This window comes from Sorex fumeus, unplaced genomic scaffold (assembly GCF_029834395.1).
Source record: "Sorex fumeus unplaced genomic scaffold, SorFum_2.1 ptg000072l, whole genome shotgun sequence".
NCBI classification, from domain to species: domain Eukaryota; kingdom Metazoa; phylum Chordata; class Mammalia; order Eulipotyphla; family Soricidae; genus Sorex; species Sorex fumeus.
Window position 1 is genome coordinate 3,621,752 of NW_026606129.1, and position 17,837 is coordinate 3,639,588.

The 17,837-nt window shown below is 58.8% G+C and overlaps 1 protein-coding gene across 2 annotated transcripts in view; it reads left to right on the forward strand.

The window, feature by feature from the left end:
- Positions 1 to 17,837, forward strand: part of LOC130037372 (contactin-4) — a 255,110-nt gene that overhangs the window by 209,871 nt on the left and 27,402 nt on the right. For both annotated transcript variants that reach the window (XM_056129211.1, XM_056129213.1), the window contains exon 11: positions 4,341 to 4,468. In XM_056129211.1, coding sequence (XP_055985186.1) covers positions 4,341 to 4,468 — 128 coding nt within the window. The remainder of the gene's footprint in view (positions 1 to 4,340; positions 4,469 to 17,837) is intronic.

The following is a 17,837-nucleotide window of genomic DNA, read 5'->3' on the forward strand; positions in this document are numbered from 1 at the left end:
AAAAAATAACAATACAAAATCCTCCCTGCCTGAGAAGAGAATCCCATCCTTCCATTCCTTGGTCACAAATAATCATTAAAATTGCCCCCTCTGTCTGGGTGCCCAGGCGTCTGCACCTTCCTGGTCATTTGAGGGAGCTCTGGGTTTCTTTGCGGGGGTGGGGAGGAGTCACACCCAGCGGTGCTCAGTGCTTACCCCTGGCTCTATGCTCAAGGATCACCCCTGGTGGGGCTTGGCGGTCCCTGTGCAGTGCCAGGACAGTGCTGGGTCAGCCACGTGCATGAAGAGCTTTCAGCCCTCCACTGTCCCCCGTCCGCATTTAAGGGAGCTTTGAGAGCTGGTGGTTGGGGAGGGCTAGGGCTGCTCCAGCCTGGCCCCGCAGACCTGAGTTAAGCTCCTCTGGGAACCAGTGCTCAGGGCCAGGGCGGGGCTGGGTCAGCATCTGAACTTCCTGACGACATTCCCGGGCTCAGCAGTGGCTTCATCAACCCGAAGCTTATGACAGGAGCAAATGATGGTGAAAGGCCTTTGTTGGCGGGAGATCAGTGCCGTCAGCAGTCCCTGAGCTGGTGGCAAGATCAGCACCTGGCCTGCGGGACAGCCCCTGGAGTGACTGTGAGAGTCCCCATGCAGGGCCTCACCACCACCTGCACTGGAATCCGCTGTCCGAAGCATCCCTCGGAGCGAAGCCATCTCGCAGTATCCTCCACGGACTCTTCCTGGCCTCACACACCTGGGGCTCTGCCTTCCTAGGAATCAGGAGATCCGCTGTCCCCATCCAGGTGGTGAATCTACAGATATCTTTTGAAAATGAAGATGAAGATCCAGCAAATTCCAGTTAAAATCAGAATGAGTCAGGATGCTCCAGAAACCTCACAGCAGGAGGAAGAGGAGACTCTGCTGGCAGCCGGGTCCCTCGCATGGAGGCAGAGAACGCTCTCTTCCGTGGGCAGCTGGAGGTGCTCCGAGGCTGGAGACAAAGGGGGTGTGTGGGCAGACCCCCTTGGAAAAACTCAGAAGGTTCCAGAACCAGAGGCATCAGTGCACAAGGGCAGGATAGGGCGCTTTCCAAGCTGAGAGCGTGTGTTCCTCCTCATTCTGGCCCCATCCAGTCCCCCCCGTGACCGCAAGTGTCTGCTTGGGGGGGTGGGGGGAGCACCATCCCCACCCTCCGTTCGTGCACTCAATGGCTGACCTTCCAGCCCTGCATTCACAGACACGCCACGTGCTTCCAGACCCCTGAGCTGCCTGGAACCCCACAAACTGAACCCAAAATCAGATGAAATTCCTTTGGGGTTTTATTAAAGTAGCCAGATTGAACCCAAACAAGCTCTCTTCCTTCATGGCAAAGAGTCGAGTGTCTCACCAGTGTCACTTCTGTACGTGCCCCAGGCTAGTCTGGGGTCCTCCCTGGACCCACCCAGAGAAGCCCCATTTGTCCACTGGTGTGTGTGTTTGTGTGTGTCTTTATCTGTGTCTGTGTGAGCAGGCAACTGGTAAGTTCTCCCGGCCTGGGCTGGCTTCTTCCAGCACATCTGAGGAATGAGGGAGGGATGCGGGAGGATCTTTAGGGGTCTTCCTACAGTACTGCAGTGAGCCATGGGTAAGGTTCCTCATACAGTTCCTGTGTCAGCTGTGTGGGAAGGTCTTCATGCAGTACCTGTAGGGACCATGAAGTAGTTCATGCAGTTCCTGTGTCAGCTGTGTGTGAGGTTGCTCATGCAGTTCCTGTGTCAGCTATGTGGGAAGGTCTTTATGCAATAGCCGCGTGGGCCATGCATGAGGTCACTCATGCAGTACCCACGTGGGCCATGCGTGAGAGTCGCAGTGGCGTGAGCCTGCGGAAGCGCTGAATTCCCTGTGATATATCAGCCTCTCCCTCCTGCCAGGCTTTCTCTTTCCAACTGTGATCTGAACTCGCCGTCTCTGCGGAGGCAGGAGCCGTTCCCTTAGAGACGACTGAACCGGCATGGTTGGAGAGCACTCCCTTCCAGGGGACAGCAGGGCCTGGGCACCATCAGGTGCCTGGTGGAGACGTGGGCAGGGCACTGTCCCGCCACCCTGGCAGGGGGCAGCAGTCATTCCCGGGCACTTTGGAAGGGGTCTGCCTGGGGCGTCTCCTTGCGGTTGCAGGCTGTGAGGATGTACCCGGGCAGAAGCTCAGGAAAGCCGCAGGTGACTGGCTGGGTGACCCTCCCGGCAGGTGGGAAACCGCGGCGTCGGCATCTCGGGCGTCTCTCCCACAGCCCCGAAAGGCAAGCTCAGCGTTCTGAAAGGCCCACTGGCCCCGACTGACTTTGCTTCACAGGACTGACAAGGTCGGCTCCCAGCGGCTCCTCTAAGTGCCTGGAGAAAGATCGATTCTCGTGACTCCAGAGAGACCCCAGCCCCCCTCCAACCAGGCACCCCCCAGAATGGGGACACAGCTGCCCAGAACCGGGCGTGAAATCCAGGTCGCCCCTCGTTTTCCGTCCTTGCCATTCTGTGCTCTCCGACTCTCTCGGATGCCGCCAGGGGTCAATGGAGCCCCCAGGGCCAGTGCTGAGCCAAGCCATGATCTACATTTTTAATTCATTTTATCTAAACTCCCCTTGGGAGGCGGAGGTGCTCCGCGTGCCCTGGGCAGCTGTGGCTACAGGTCAGTCAGAGGTCTAGCCTGAGCACCGTAAGACGGTCCCCAGAGGAAATCTCCGCAGGGCCGAGTCACTGAAGACGGGAGAGGAGAATTGTCCCGTCCCCAATGGCCGCTTTCTAATACCCCGAGGGCAGCCAGTGCTCTGACTCTAAGGAGCTGGTCTGAGGGGGCCCAGGGAGGGCGGGGGCACGGGCTGGGCTGGGGTCACTGAGCTGCACTTACCCAAAGCACCAACCTGTGAAGCCAGGGACTTGCCGGACTCCCAGACTTCTGCCGCTCGGGCCTCTGCAAACCAGTAATGTCATTTAAAACCCAAACAAAAAGAACAGAAAATTCGCCATGAACTGAACGGAGGCACTAAGGAGCTAAAAAAGAAAAAAAAAATAACACCTAGATGGACCGACTATACTGTGCTGTCAGTACTGTTGGCCCCGGCCCTGTTTGGTGCAAGTTGACACCTCTGAGCCCTGGGCGGGCTCGGAAGCTCCTCCCTCTCGGCCATGCCACAGATGACATGCTGCCCCATCCCCTGAGAACCCGGGGGCAGCTGTCTCCTGAGGTCCAGCCAGGGGGACCCAAGGACAGAGCTGGACAGTGCCTCAGCCTACAAGGCAGAAGGCCGGTGGGCCCGGGGCTGGGGTACAAGGTGTGAATGGCCGGTGGGCCCGGGGTAGGAGGGTAGGGGGCCATACAGGAGGAGCAGAGTACGCAGTGACCAGGACAGAGGGAGACAGGCAGTGATCCCGCCGTCGGTGGTGGACACCAGAGGGAGAGCGGGCAGTGTGAATGGTCCCAAGCCTGGAGATTCTGAGTTCAGGGCCCGGAACGTGGCCGACTGAAGTCACACAGGACCACAGCAGAGTCCAGGGCAGAGTGTGGTGTCCAGGGGAGGTGACTGGCCACCCCAAGTGATCTGGCTCACACCATGAGCGATCACACAGTTGCACCGGGTCACCTCAACTACAAGAAAAATAAAGTCAAAGGTGTTCCTCATGCGTGCGGGGGCGGGGGGAGGGGGCAGGAAATATCTAGAACCGCAGCTGGTGGTGTCCTCACCCCAGAAGAGGACAGAGCAGGCCGGCGGCCACCTGAGGTCGGGGGCTGGGGACGGGGGGGGGGGGGCAGGTGGCAGGCGCAAAGGCTCATGGGAGGGGCATCCCAGCCTTGCCTGTACAAGCCCAGCCTCGGTGGGAGTGCCTGGCTCCTTCCGGCCCCCACAAAGGCAGCTGACCACTGAAACAGGCCCTGACTGCGGGTCCACGAGTCACACCAGGCGGGAAATCTCTGGCCATTCCTAAACTCAGTCTTTCCATCCCATGGGAAGTGTGTGGGCTGGAACATTCCAGGAGCAGAGTGTGCCGGCTCTCTGTAGGAACCAAACCCTTGCAACGGAAGTGCACGAGGGACCCATCAGGAGCGTTTCACAGATCTCCATGCTGGCAGGACCCCCCCACCCCCCGTCTTTGGGGGTTGGGCGGCAGCGCAGGGAAGGGCAGGACTCATCCAGCCTCCCTCCTAGTCCCGGGGTCCCCCCTTTGCTGATAACTGACCAGCCTCCCAGGCCATACAGGGAGTTGTGAGCGTCCACAATCTCCCGAAAGACCAGGCTGGCTGTCCTTTAGCACCGGAAAGACAACAATGACAGAAATAACTGCGATTGCTGGTGTGAGGCCAACTGACCAGTTTGGCTTCTCTTTGATTTCAGAGTGACCCTTTCTGAAGACGGAAGCCTCCGAATCAGGAACGTGACCAAGTCGGATGCCGGCAGCTACACCTGTGTCGCCACGAACCAGTTCGGCAGTGCCAGCAGTACCGGGAACTTGGTGGTAAAAGGTAACGGCTGACCCCGAGCCCTCCTCGGGGCCCGCCTGCCCCTCACTCACTCCAGTAGGAGGTGCGTCCATCACCGTGTTGCTAAATTAATTCATCACGGCCAATGAGATGATTAACGATCCTTCGAGCACGGCTGGTGATGAATAGGGCTGAAAGGCTATCTTGTTTCAGAATCGTCCAATGCAATTTTAAGAATTACAGCCATTGTGTCTATTAGAGTATTATAACTAATGTTATCTTCAGTCCTTTAATTAAATTTCTTTCAAGTCCCTCTAGATTTGGAATTCATGTCCGAGAACACTGTGCTCACAGATTAAAAAACCCACGACTCCAGGGCTATTTTTAGCGCGCGTTGCTTAAACAATGACATAGGTGATTTGTAAGAGAGCCGCGTGTGAGTCTGACTCGGGCGCGGGATTATTACCCCACAAAGGGTCCGAGCAGCCCTGGCACTCAGGAGATAAGGCTCCTGGGCCCGCACCTGCTGTATTGTCGTTCTTGCAGCTTAATGAGCCCCCAGCACGGGGCACGAGGGGACTGGCGCAGCGCGGGCTAGAGGCGGCTGGGACGATGGTGACGGGGAGATTCTCCATCCACTCTTCGGCTGAATCTTGGAATCTGGGCGGCAGTGGGGTCTTGGCAGTGACCTAAGCTAAAGGCTTTCTCGGGGACATGAGATGTAAACAAGGCAGAAATGCTGGGACTCGGCCTCTACCTGGGGGGGGCTTCCGTGGCCCCAGGGAGATTTTCCACCTGTTTTTTCCTGTTGGTCGGGTGGAGGGGGCAGGTGGGTTGTGCCATATGATTTCAAGCTGGGCCACATGTAACTCCCACTGTAAGAAAAATAACCGAAGGCAAAAATCTAGGTGCCAACAGTTTCTTCCTTGAGTCTGATGCCCGGAGGCTCAGATGCCCTCACGGACAGAGCTCGGAGCTGGCTGCAGCCGGGAAATCCCCAGCCTGGCCCACAGGTCAAAAATGGGCCACGCAAGAGGCGGCCAGCCTGCTGGGACATGTGCCAAGTGGTCAGCCTGCTAGACGAGGGCGCAGACGGCTGCCCGGGCTCATTCCGTTGCCCCGTGAGGGAGAGGAGTCCCCGCACGTCTCAGCACTGTTCTAGCTGCAGGGCTGACTCAGAGGGGGAAGGGAAGCAAGTGGCCAGCCCGCAGCTGTCCAGGTGGCCAGGGCAGAGCCGGGATCCGAAGCGTGTGATTTGCTGGTGGAGGAGATGGAGGGATGACGACCCTGGGCTCTGACTGCCTGAGTTTCAGATCCCCACTTGTGGAGAGACCCTGTCACACACGATAATGCGAGAGCAAAGGAACCTTATTGCTAGCTTGAGCTAGGGTCCGAGTCTCATCCAACACAGTGGAGTCTTGACGAGGACCCCGACTCCAGATCACAAGCGGTTTCTCTAGGGTTCAAAGTTTCAAAGTTAAGCAAGGGCTAAGGTAACAGTGGTCAGGCAATGGTTAAACAATAGTTTCCAGTAACAGTTCGTGGTTACATTCTCTGTGGTTTCTGGCACATGGTGAGTGATTGAGCCCACTTGCTGGGCCAGGAACTTTCCAGGTGGCTTCAGGTTGCCCAGTGACACATTGTTTCATTGCTGGGAAACTGAAACAGTTCCAGTTCCAGGAACTGAACCTGGGGCCCAGCTGATTTTTCTGTTTCTGCCCCTGGCCTGGTGTCAGTTTCGCTCCTACAGCTGGGTGCAGAGCTTGAGTAGGGATCCGGGTCCCTGACCTGCCGCCCAGTGGCTGGCTCGGGACCTCGGGCTGGTGTCTGCCTTGTGGGGGGCGGGGCTTTGCCTCAGGGTGCTGTGATGGAGAAGACCCTTCCTCAGTGTTTGGTGCTGACCTGTGCTGGCGCTTGGGAAATTAGCGGTTGTTTTATCACGAGAAAATCCCATCGTGGGAACCAGGCGCTGGCAGGAAGGAGCATAGAGGTGGCTGAGAAGTTGGGCAGAGAGCGGCTGTGAACGTGCGTGCCTCAGAGCCAGGGGCAGGCGCAGCAGGGCTGGCACGGCGGGGAGGCCCTGGCCTCGCGTGCGGCTCATGCGGGCTTGACGCCTGCACCCCGAGCACTGCGGAACAGAGCCGGCGCAGGCACTGAGCACCTAAAGTGACCGAAACCCAACCCCCAGGTTTCGAGTGTCCGTCAGTGTGACCCACAGAGCAGCTCGTTTCCAGGACACTCTCGACTCTGAGCACACGGGCTCCTGAGGGAGTGGGGAGGGCCACCGCCACACGGCTCCTGGGCCACAGAGAGGCAGGTCAGGGCCCCCCGCCAGGGAGCCCGGCCAGGGGGGTCTCGTGGTCTCCCCTCATCTGCTCATTTTCGGGGCTGTTGCAGTGGGTGTGAACGCCCGCGGCATGACTTCTGTCCCCTGAGGTTGGAACGGCCTGTGCTAACGCGGGAAGGCTTCCCTGATGCTGTGTCCTTCATCCTGGATTCGCTTAGACCCACCCGGCCTCCTGCATCCTTGCTACCCCCAAGGCGTCGCTGGGTCCCTTGGGAAACGCGTGAAGCTTCTGGGCTTGCGAGAAGACGTGACCCAAGAGGGAGCTGGGGGCACTGGGCATGCTGGAGGAAGGCACGGCAGCTGCGGGCCCGTCCAGGCACGGGGGGCTTCAGTTTCCCGCCCTTGACACCCCACTCGCTTCACAGGGCCTCACTGCCACGAGGCGCGGTTTCTGGACCCGCAGGGTCAGTTGTCACCCCGCTGGCTGTTCCCTGTTCTGTCCTGTCTGGTGTTTGTGTTGGGGGGAGCCAGGCCACAGCCAGTTCTCGGGGGCTTCCTGGCAGGCTCAGGGCCGTGTGAGGGGTGGGGGGTGGGGGCAGTGGCTTCCTTCTGGCCTGGGTTTTGAGGCCGTCGTGTCCATGCACGCTGGCCTTGGTGTCGTGGAAGTGTCCCCCGAGACCCTACAGCCCAGTGCAGGGAAGTGACAGACCGTGGGGGTCTCATTACCACCCGCCTGGGAAACCTGCTTCTGGTCCCGTACCTGTGGGAAGGTCCAAAGCCCAGGACGGCCCCCTCCCGGCCCCTGGCCCCAATCCCGGGCGAGCCTTCAGGTACCGTCTATCGGCTCACTGCTGCCCAGCGGCATCTGACGCTGACACAGTGACCCTCAGTCTGAGATTGAAAGTCTCTGCTTAGCAACAGTGAAGGAAACAGCGACCCTCTAGGCCGGGTCAGGAGAGCGTCTGTTCCTGTCCTGGGTTTCTTGTGGGGAATCTCTTCCTAATTTATTTCTCTTTTTCCTTCTTCTTTCCTCTTTCTTTCTCTTTCTTTCTTCCTTCCTTACTTTTTTCCCTTCCTTTATCTCTCTTTCTCTTTCTTTCTCTCTCCTTTCTTACTTCCTTAACTTCCCTCCTCCCTCCCTCCCTTCCTTCCCTCCTTACGTAGACACACACAGAAGTGCTGAGATGCAGTGTAGACACACACAGGGGAGCTGAGACCTGCAGTGTAGACACACAGGGGTGCTGACAGTTTTCATGGACACAGGGAGGCATCCATTCAAAACTGTTCGTAAAGAACCACAGCGCCCACGCAGGGCCAGAATAGTGCACTCCGGATCATTCCATCCCGGTCATGCGCTGGGATTCCACCCAGACATGTATGAAGCTCTAGGACTGTCCTGTAACCTCCTAACCCGTGCCCACGTATTTGCAGTGAAGAGGAGCTGGGCGACGTTGTAGAGACTTTAGCTGGGTCAGGAGACAGTGCAGGGGCGAGGCTGCGACCGGCCCTCCTCCTGCTTCTTCCGCTGCTCGCGTGGCCCAAAGCAACGAGAAAAGGCTTCGAGTGCCAGGAGAGTTTCTTTTGTCTTACTCACCCGGCACTTCCTGAGTGAGCACTGTGCGAGCCGTGAGCACTGCGCTCCCTCCTGGGCAGGGCTAACGAAAGCGTTTGTATGTATAATGCAGCGCAGCAGACACGGACCGACTCTACACATATTCACAGAAAGAGGGAACAGGGTTCAGGCCCATGGGAAAATGTTTCAAAGACAATTCCAGAATGGAGGCTTGACCCCAGGTAAGACATTTCTGAGTGGCTTTTGTGTCTAACATCTCGATTAGCGAGGAAACCTCAGCTCACCCCTCAGTACGTCAGACAGCCCGTGCAGGGGCCGGATTCCGCCGCCCGCAGACCCCACCTCACTCCTTTGATGTTCAAACTCTTCAGGGGGGACCCTTGATGGTAGCAGGAAATCGATGCGTTATTTCCTAATGAGTACTTACCAATCACAATAAACAAGCCCAGCCAACCAGGCACGGGGAAACAACTCTTTGACTTCATTAAATGGGGTAACGTAATTAATTTCCTTTCCGGCAACTCCGAGAGCCTGTGCCTCGCTGGCTCTGTTTAATTGGGCTCATCACCAGCGGCAGATAATGGGAGGGATATTGAAGATATCCATCTGGCTGGCGTGGGGCTGCCCGAGCGCCATCCTTCACGCCTGACACCGGTCGCGCTAATTGTCTCATTTCTGCTGTTTTGTTTCAGGATGATTTAGCTATTAATGTGAGGAAATCCTTCCTCGAGAGGAAGTTGATATTAAAAAGCATAGATCTCTGACTTACCTCTGCTCCCGCTGGTGAATCCATCCCCGGCGTTATTAAAGTTATATATTTCTCAGATACATAAATAAGAATCTGTCTCCGCGTGCATCTCTTTTGAGGTTTCATCCGTCACCTGCATCTCGCCTGGAGCAGCTGGGCCCCCGAGGGGCAGCGGGTCAGGCCGAGCCACTCTGCACAGGCAGGGCATGTTTAATGAGCACCGCCGCTGGTTCCTTTGCTTTCCAGAACTTTCAGGGCGGAAGTGAGGTTTCAGTGGCAAATTGTGTAACAAACAAGGAGGAAAGTGCCAAGGAAGCGTTTGTCTCCTGCTCCCAGTGGAGGGCCTAGGGGACGGGAGGCTACCACGCGGAGGCTCGCGGGAGCAGAGCGTGCCTGCGTTCACGTTTGTGCATGGGCACGTGCACACGTGTGCAGGCACAGCATATGCACGCATACACATGCATGTGTGTGCGTGCGTTTTATGCATGCATTAGCGTGTGTCTGTGCACACACATGTGTGTATGTCTGTGCACATTTGTGTATGCGTGTGTATGTGTGTGTGCATGTGTGTGGGGGTATGTGTATGCATGTGTGTATGTGTGTGCATGTGTTTGGGCTGTGATGTGCGTGCAGAGCATGTGTTCATGCTCACATGTGCATGTGCATGTATGTATGTTTTGTGTATTTGTGTTTGTATGTGCCTGTGTGTTTGTGTGTATATGCGTGTGCAGGTGTTTTGTGCATTTGAGTGTCTGTGTGTCTGTGTACGTGCGTACATGTGTTTTGTGCGTTTGTGTGTGTGTGTGCCAATGTGTGTATGTGTGTGTGAGGTGCATCTCCTTGTAGCTCAGAGGCGGCCCCCTGAGGGATGCCGACATTTGGTTCCGGGCTCTGAAACCGGCGTCTGGTCTCTCTGAAGCCCTGAGCCAGGAGAGATGTGTGGGAATAATTCATGCTCGGCAGGCACTCACCTTCCTCCTCGTGTTTGTTTTCTGTGCCTGAGGCGGTAGGCGCCTGCCTGCCCCTTCCCTCCCAGATCTCCATACCTGATGAGGGGGCTGTCCTGGGGCATCAGGGGGCAGTCACCCAGGGACGGACCCGTGGGTTAACTGCAGAGGCACCAGGATCCAAGCAAGTTAGTGATGGGTTCCGTCCTCTCCCTCTGACTCACTCCCGCCAATCCCTTCTGGACGGGGTCACGTGGCCTGTCCTTCAGGCTGCCCTTTGCAGAGCTGGGGGCAGGCAGGGGAAGGTGGGACAGGACTGCCAGTGGCCGGACTGTGAGTGACCGGCTAGAGGGGAAGCTCAGGGTGGCAAACCAGGAGGGTAGAGGTGGCACTGAACAGAAGCTAGAAGATGAGCTGGCAAGATACAGGGCCGAGTCAGGAAGCAGAGGCCCAGGGGGCCCTGGGCACCCACAGCAGGCCACTGGCACTGGATTCTCCCTCCCGTGAGGGCGGGCGGGGCCAAGCCACTCGTGAGTCCCACAGATCTTATAGCTTCACATCTTCTAGGAGACTCTGGAGGAACACAAGATCATTGTCTCTACAGAAGGCTGTAAATATCCTGTTAGAACCTACAGTAGTCGCAGAACTCCCCGGGAAAGCAGTGACCATCATCGTTCGGATGGTGGACACGAATCCCCCAGAGTTCCGTGCAGGCCCATGTCGGTATGTTTGCATTGTGTGTGTGTTCACATCTGTGAGCTTATTGGGGAATCGCGTTCTCTGTGCAGTTTTTTTTAAAAAAAAATTTTATTAAGGTTCTGAGGCTTTTAATTCTATTAATAATAGTTGCACATGTACCTTATCTCCGTGCAGTTTTGTAACTAATCCCTTCATTACCATCTTTCCACTGGTGTAGGTCTGTAACAAGAAATTGCGATTAGCCTCGTCCCTTCAAGGTCACTCTTTCTTCTGCTCACCACCACAGCACCTGCCAAGCGCCTGGAAAGTGGGTGGGTGGGGTGGTAGCACGGTGGGCGGGACGGAAATGAGCACAGAGCAGTCGGCACATTGGTAAAGGTCTCCCCGGAGCCACAGGGACCCCCCGCTTTGTTCTCCCAAATAGAGTCTCTGATCTGGGCCATGTGGTGCCCGGGGACAGTGAGCTGCATTCCTGGTCTCACTGAGCTGAATGATCAGTATCCAGGCAACAGGGAGAAGACACTCATTTAAGCCCAAGGTCACAGAGGCGTTTTCAGAGGGACCCGTGAATATCCCTACCTGGCCCCAGAGCCTGGGGAGGGCCATGACTTCAAACAGGTGCCGTCAGTGACTCGCGGGGGATCTGAAATAAGGTGAAGACACACCCCAGCGAGCATCACAGAGACTGACAAAAAAATCAGGAAACAGACTCAGGGGATGCCAGAGACGCCGGGCACACAGCTGGGGAAACTGAGGCAAGCCAGGTCTGAGAAGGGGCTGGAAGAGAGCAGGAAGGCCACTGCATGGCCCATGTCTGGAGACAGACGGGGACAGTGGCAGGGTACCCAGCATCAAAGACCAAGTGGGGACACGTTTCCGGGGCCCGGGCATCACCAGGGGCGTGAAATGAGGTTGGGGCGCTGATGGGGTGTGGCCTTTTCCGTGTGTTTGCATCTTTGTTCACCCATTCATGCAGGGCTCTGACAGACTCGGGGTCACCTGTGCCCAGCCCCACAGCCTGCCGTGCCCAGATGGGCAGCCTCCTCTTTCCTACGGGGCCCAGAACATGGCCCACGCATTCGGTGGAGCTGAGCTTTGGATCGACGTGTTTCTGCCAGCAGCATGGCTTGCTTTGCCCGCCGCAAGAGGGTCTAGAGCTTTCGACGGGGCTGTGATTTAGTCAGCAGGGATGCGCTGGGCCTCCCGCACCCCCATCTCCCAGAGCCTCTGGCCGTGCCACTGGGCATCACCGTGCAGAGGTGCAGAGCCCATGCTGGTCCCCGTGGCCGTGCCCCGCACCGAGCACTAGAAGAGGGTGCATCTGTCCCTTCTGTGTGCTCAGCAGTGACAGTGAAGCCGGTGTCTGAATGGACGGGGCTTCTCGGAGCAGCCGTGTTAACTGGGGCAGGCGACCAGCGGTCATTACCTGGACAAATCAGAAGCCGGCTGTGGCCAGGGTCCCCTCTCTCCACAAGCCTGTCCAGGGGGCGTGTCCGCAAGGCATCCCTTCTCGCCCTTCACTGCTGTCTGTGCTGATAGTTTCAGCCCCAGGAAACTGGCGAGGCCTTGTCCTCCCAAGCTTGTTCACAAAGCAGCTTTCTGGAAACTTCTGTTTAGAGGGAAATGTGAGTCATGGAGCACGTTGCTCCTCCCCCCTGTGTCTTGGTGGGGTCCCTGGTGGCCTGAGGCCATGCAAGGTCAAGGTCAGTGTCAGCCTGAGTGTCCCAGGGCAGCGAGAAAGCCACAGGCAGATGCTCTCTCCTGCATACCAGCATGGGGGGGGGGCCGTGCAGAGAGCAGAGGTGGGTGCGGGGGGCTGCCTGGGTCTGCACTGGCCCCCAGGACACACACCCCCAGGCCCCAGGTGTGGGTCTGCCTACAAAGGAAAGGTCTTGGACAAATTCGATCGAGGCTCCTCCTAGTATATGATGGCTAACATGGTCCCCTTCCGGCCTGTGATGGTGGTCTTCATCCATCTGTAATGGACAAGGCAGTTCCCTTCCAGTCTGTGATGAGTAAGGCCATCTCCATCTGGTCTGTGATGGGTACAGCGGTCCCTTTCCAGGCTGGGGTGGATAAGATGGTCTTCTTCAGGTCTACAATGGATAAGGCAGTCTCCATCTGGTCTGTGATAGATAAGGCGGTTCCCTTCTGGTCTGTGGTGGATAAGGCGGTTCCCTTCCTTGGGGTGAAAAGCTCCTTTTCCCAGAGCAGGACTCAGTAGAGGCAAGACACTCTTCAGACCCTGTGGCCCAGTGTGCCAGGAGGTTCCTCATGTGCAGACGTGTGCTTGCACAGTCCAAGTCCTCTCCCTGAAGGAGAGAGATGACCAACCAAGGGGTGTGGGCATGTTGGTCACTGCTCATCCATGAAGAGAATTAGTGTGGGTTCAGGGCTCCCTGGGGCCAGTCACCGGCTTTGATGCTCGTGTCCAGGCCCCCAAGCAGACACCAGCCGCCACCCAGGCTTGGAGCCTGAGAGCCTTCCTGGGCTCTCTTGGATGGCAAACCTGCCCAGTGGGTGCCTGGGGGTGTCTGGGCAACCCTCATGGTGCTGGGTGGTCAGAGCAGCATGGCCTGTATGTGGCCGTGCACACATGGGTCACAGATACCAGTGTCCACCAGCTGGTGGAGAGAGGCCAGTGCTGACCGTGGTCATTGTCCACATGCGGACATGTGCTGGTTGAAGGAAACCAGGCCCGGGGCCGCATGCGGCCTGAGCCCTTGCCTGGGAACGAGCATCTGGAAGGCCAGAGTGGGAGACACGACCCTCAGCCCACGAGGTTGTGGACGCGCGGGGAGACGGGGGTCGAGCGGGTGGTTTACTACAACGGGGCTCAGTGTCAGAGGAAAGGAAAGCATGGTCCAGTCTGCACACTCAGGAGAAAGAAGGGGCTAGAAAACACAGGGACCCCAGGCATTGTTTCACCCCGGGTCTTGGTGCATCCTGGGGTTCACCGTTCCCGGGCCCCATGAGTCGCGTTCCTGCAGCTCTGTGAGGGGCTCGAGCCTGGTGATGAGAGAGGTGGTACAGCCATGCCCTGCCGCCCCCGTCCGGCCCATCTGCCCCCCTCTCCTCGAGCTCACAGGCATCCAACAGGCTGTGCTGAGTGGCCCGTGCGAATCCCGACATCGTCCCTTCCACATGTGAACTTGTCAGATGGGACTGAGGCACCACCTGGGCCTGCCAGGAAGGACGCGAAGCCCAATTGTGGGCACTACTGGGTCTCTCCGCACTCCCTGACTCCGTGTGTCACAGGCACCCGTTCTCCCAGTTGCTTCTAAAATTGGCCCCATGAGAAGGGCCCCGTGAGGAAGCCAGAACACGAGATTCCGAGCGGAGGCTCACACGCCAAGCCCCCAGGGAGCTGAGCACGCCCCATACCTGGGCTCTGTCATTAAGGCCAGCCGTGCTCCCCACCCTCCTCCCTCCCCATCATCAGAGCCAGCTGTGCTCCCTTCCCTCCTCCCTGTCATTAGGGCCAGCAGTGCTTCACTTCCCCTCCCCTCCCCATCATCAGAGCCGCAGTGCTCCCCTCCCTCCTCCCTCATCATCAGGGCTGGCAGTGCTCCCCTCCTTCTTCCCTCCCCATCATCAGTCATCGGTGCTCCCCTCCTCCCTCCCCATCATCAGAGTCAGCGGCGCTCCCCTTCCTGCCCAGCGCCTGTCATCAGGGCTGCAGACCAGGGACAGTGCCATGACCAAAACATAGATCCCGGGTGGCAGCTGGCGTCCTGTGACTGCTGCAGGCCTCGGGCAGGTGGGACCCTGGCAGGGGTCCGGGCACCCGCTTCCCTCACCCTGTGGCAAGGCCTGCTGAGTCCCCATACGGGTTTGCTGTTGTCCTCCAAGCGTCTGGCTGCGGGCCAGGAGCTGGTCTTGGCGCTGGCCGTCGCCGTCCTCCCTCTGCTCCATGAGAGTCCAGCTCCCCCAGCCCCTGTAGTGGACAGAGCCAGAGCCCTGCAGGCCGCGGGCAGGAGGACGATGTGGGGCGGGAGGACGGCGCCTCTCGGGGCCTCTGCTGGCCCGCAGTCTGCCCTGAGGCAGACCCCGCCACTGCCCGCCCGACTCTGCGGTGGAGGGACAGGCGGGTGCGCGCCAACGGTCCCTGCGCATCTGGTCCTCATCCAGGCGCAGTGCTGACCCTGTATCTCTGACTGACCTTCCCCGTGAGCATCGTGACGCTGGGGTTCGTCTGGGCTTGAGACAGCAGCACCTCTCAGCCACACCGCGCGGGGGGTGTCCTGGCTCAGAGGCGCCGGCTGGAAGGCTGCTGCCGCGGTCAGCTCACCTGGTTGATGGCAAGCGCGGGGCCTTCGACCGGACACACACAGTGGCCCCTTCTCGAGGGTTCCCAGCAAGGAGGAGAGACAGCGGCGGGGGGAGGCTGCTCTGTGCCCAGGGCCGCTAGCGGAGGGAGGGGAGTGTGATAAACCAGGACTCCCTGGGCTGGCCCAGGCGGCAGTCCCGAGCCAGGTGGGCTCCTGGCTGGGGCTCCCCTGGCTCTGGTTCCACTAGGGCTGGGGTGGCTGACATCTCCACAGCCGGGCGCTTCCTGTCTGCGGGAGGCCCTTCCCATGGCCGTGACACACTGATCCACAGCCCCTCAGGGCGGTGCTAAAGCCGCCCCTGCAGACCACGGGAAGGGTTGACCCGCACGGATGGGCCGGGTCCCGTCTGGGTTATGCTCGGCAGGAGAACAAGCAGAGGCGAGGGTAGGACAAGGAGAGCTCAAAGCAGTGCTTGGAGGGCGTCTGAGGGAGGTGGGAGCCCCCGGGCATTCGGCCGAGTTCTCGCCTCACCCAGCACCCGCAGGCCCTGCCCATGGCGACTGTCCCCTCTGGAAGCTGAGCAGGTTCCAGTCGGGGGAGTTCCCGCCTCTCTCTCGTGTGTGTGTGTGGGGGGGGGGGGTGGCATTGCCACTCCACAACAGGATTGGGAGGGGCAGGGCCCACCTGGCCCCTCGCCGAGAAACGCACCCGGGAAGCCTCGGGTCTGGGGACTGAGGACGCGTTTTGAGTTCGTTTTTGGTCATCGCAAGCTCAGAACTGTTCGCTGCAGTCGAATGTTTCAGGACCCCCACCCTGAGTTACGGGACCCCTGTGGGTGATGACCCAGGATTCAGAAGCGGGGCCCACAGCGCCGACCCCTCTGGCCTCAGCCTTCTGCCTTCATGCTGGTTTGTGCCAATTTCCTGCCTGTGGGAACACCCCGCGGCTCCTCTCCCCGGCGCTGCCCTCTCTCACTCCGGGGCAGGGTCTACACTCCCAGCTCGCTGCTGCCTGCCTCGCCCCTGCCTGCCAGGACCCTGCAACTAGCAGGGCCGTGCTCGGACCAGCCCACCTGCCCACCGTGGGCCATGATTGTCATCCCTGTCAGCATGGATGGGCCCCCGGCCCTTATCTTTTGTGGTCTCTGAGCCCTCTGCATCTGTCTGCCGGCTTCTGTGTTCCTGTCTCATGGGGACTCGGGAAGGCCTGGGGGCTGGCCAGCATTCTTGGGCCCCTGGGTGCCTCACCCCTACACTGGCTCTGTCCCTGGGCCTCACAGCTCCTCCTGCTCACCACTTCCCCTTCCCCTGCCTCACGCAGTCTGGGGCCATCGCCCACCCTCACCAGCCATGCCCTTGCCATGATTCTCACATCCGGATCCCCGTCCCGCTCCTCACTCCTGCCCGGAGACCCCTCACTGTAGGCCCCCGAGGGCCTGGTCAGGGAAGAGGAGGGAGAAGTGGGGACACCCCTAGCCCACAGTGGAACCCCCAGTGCTGTACCCCCAAACTTCAGCCTTGCACCCTCTAATTGCAGCGCTTCCTGAAGCCACAGCCCACACCTTTGGGGGTTCTCGACTAGCCGGTGGCCGCTCCCTGATCCCCAGGGCCAGCTGAGCTCTGGGCCTTCCCTCTGCTCTCCCAATTGGCCACCAGCCACCAGAGCGCCCTCTCCCTCCCTCCAGGCCCAGGCTGCCACCCCACACTCGGCTTCCACGAGGTGAGGTGATGGTGACCAGCTGCTTTCTGGGAAGAAGCAAGGGCGGTGCCTGACACAATTGTGGTGTTTTCTGCTTCCTTTTGTGTTTCTGTTCTTCTAACAACATCCCAGAGCATGTAGTTCCCTCCTGACCAGCCTCTGGAGCCCAGAGCCTGAGTGCGCTCAGCCCTGTGATGGTCCCGTTCCTCCCGCTCCCTCACTCCCTCCCTTCCGCCAGTCGTGCACAGTCACTTGGGCAGCTCTGGTGAAGGAACCGCCAGGTGCGTGGCCAAGGCTGCAGACCCGTCAGCCACCGGGGACCTCCGCTCACTGGCCATCTGCGCTGGAGCCGGCTGTGGCGGCTGCATTGCGGGGCCCCTCGGCATCCTCGGTTCCTCCCATCTCCCAACAGCCCAGCGTTCTCCTGGGAGACTCAGCAGTGAGGATTCCCGGAGGCCCCCAGGAGCAGGTCTCAGACCTACCATGATTTCTGGCCTCTGCAGAATCCAAAATAAAAGAGAGGGGAGAGAGAGAAAGCTTTCTGACACGCCCAGGTCGCAGCATGGAGCTCAGCTTGTTCAGACCTTTCATGTCCCCTGATAAAGTGCATTTTTGGCTACGCCCCATAAACTACTCAAATAATCCATTCAGATAACTGTAGAAATCAGCATGGCAAACTCTCAGTGAGCTGGTTTAGTTATTCACCGGTTATTAATCTTCTCAGCTCAGGGTCATATTGTCCTGTCTTCAGCATTTTTCACAGTGCCTGCTGATGTCCAGAGAGTCAATGGGGGTCCTGGAATGTGGATAGAACAAGCACGATAATCCGGACTCGATGTCATCCGGGAATCGGATGCAAACTGGGTGCGCTGCCCCGGCACCTGTGCTGCTTATCTGGGTGCTGGTGCTCGGTGCTGGCAGAGGACTGTCTGTGTACAAGGATGATTTCCTGAGGATACTGCCACCAGCGGCTAATTGTTCTCAGCATCTGTTATCAGTTTCGGTAGCCCTCGATGTTGCTCCTGCTTTGGCTTCCATGGAAAGCCTAGGCAGTTTCTGTGGGAGCTTACAAGGTCCAGGGGATGCCCGAGAGAGGCACACGGCCACTTGCCTCTCAGCCCAAGTTGGGCCTCCCCCTCCGCGGCATTTGCGGGTTTGAGAAAGCTGTTTCCCTGGAAAGGAGAGTTC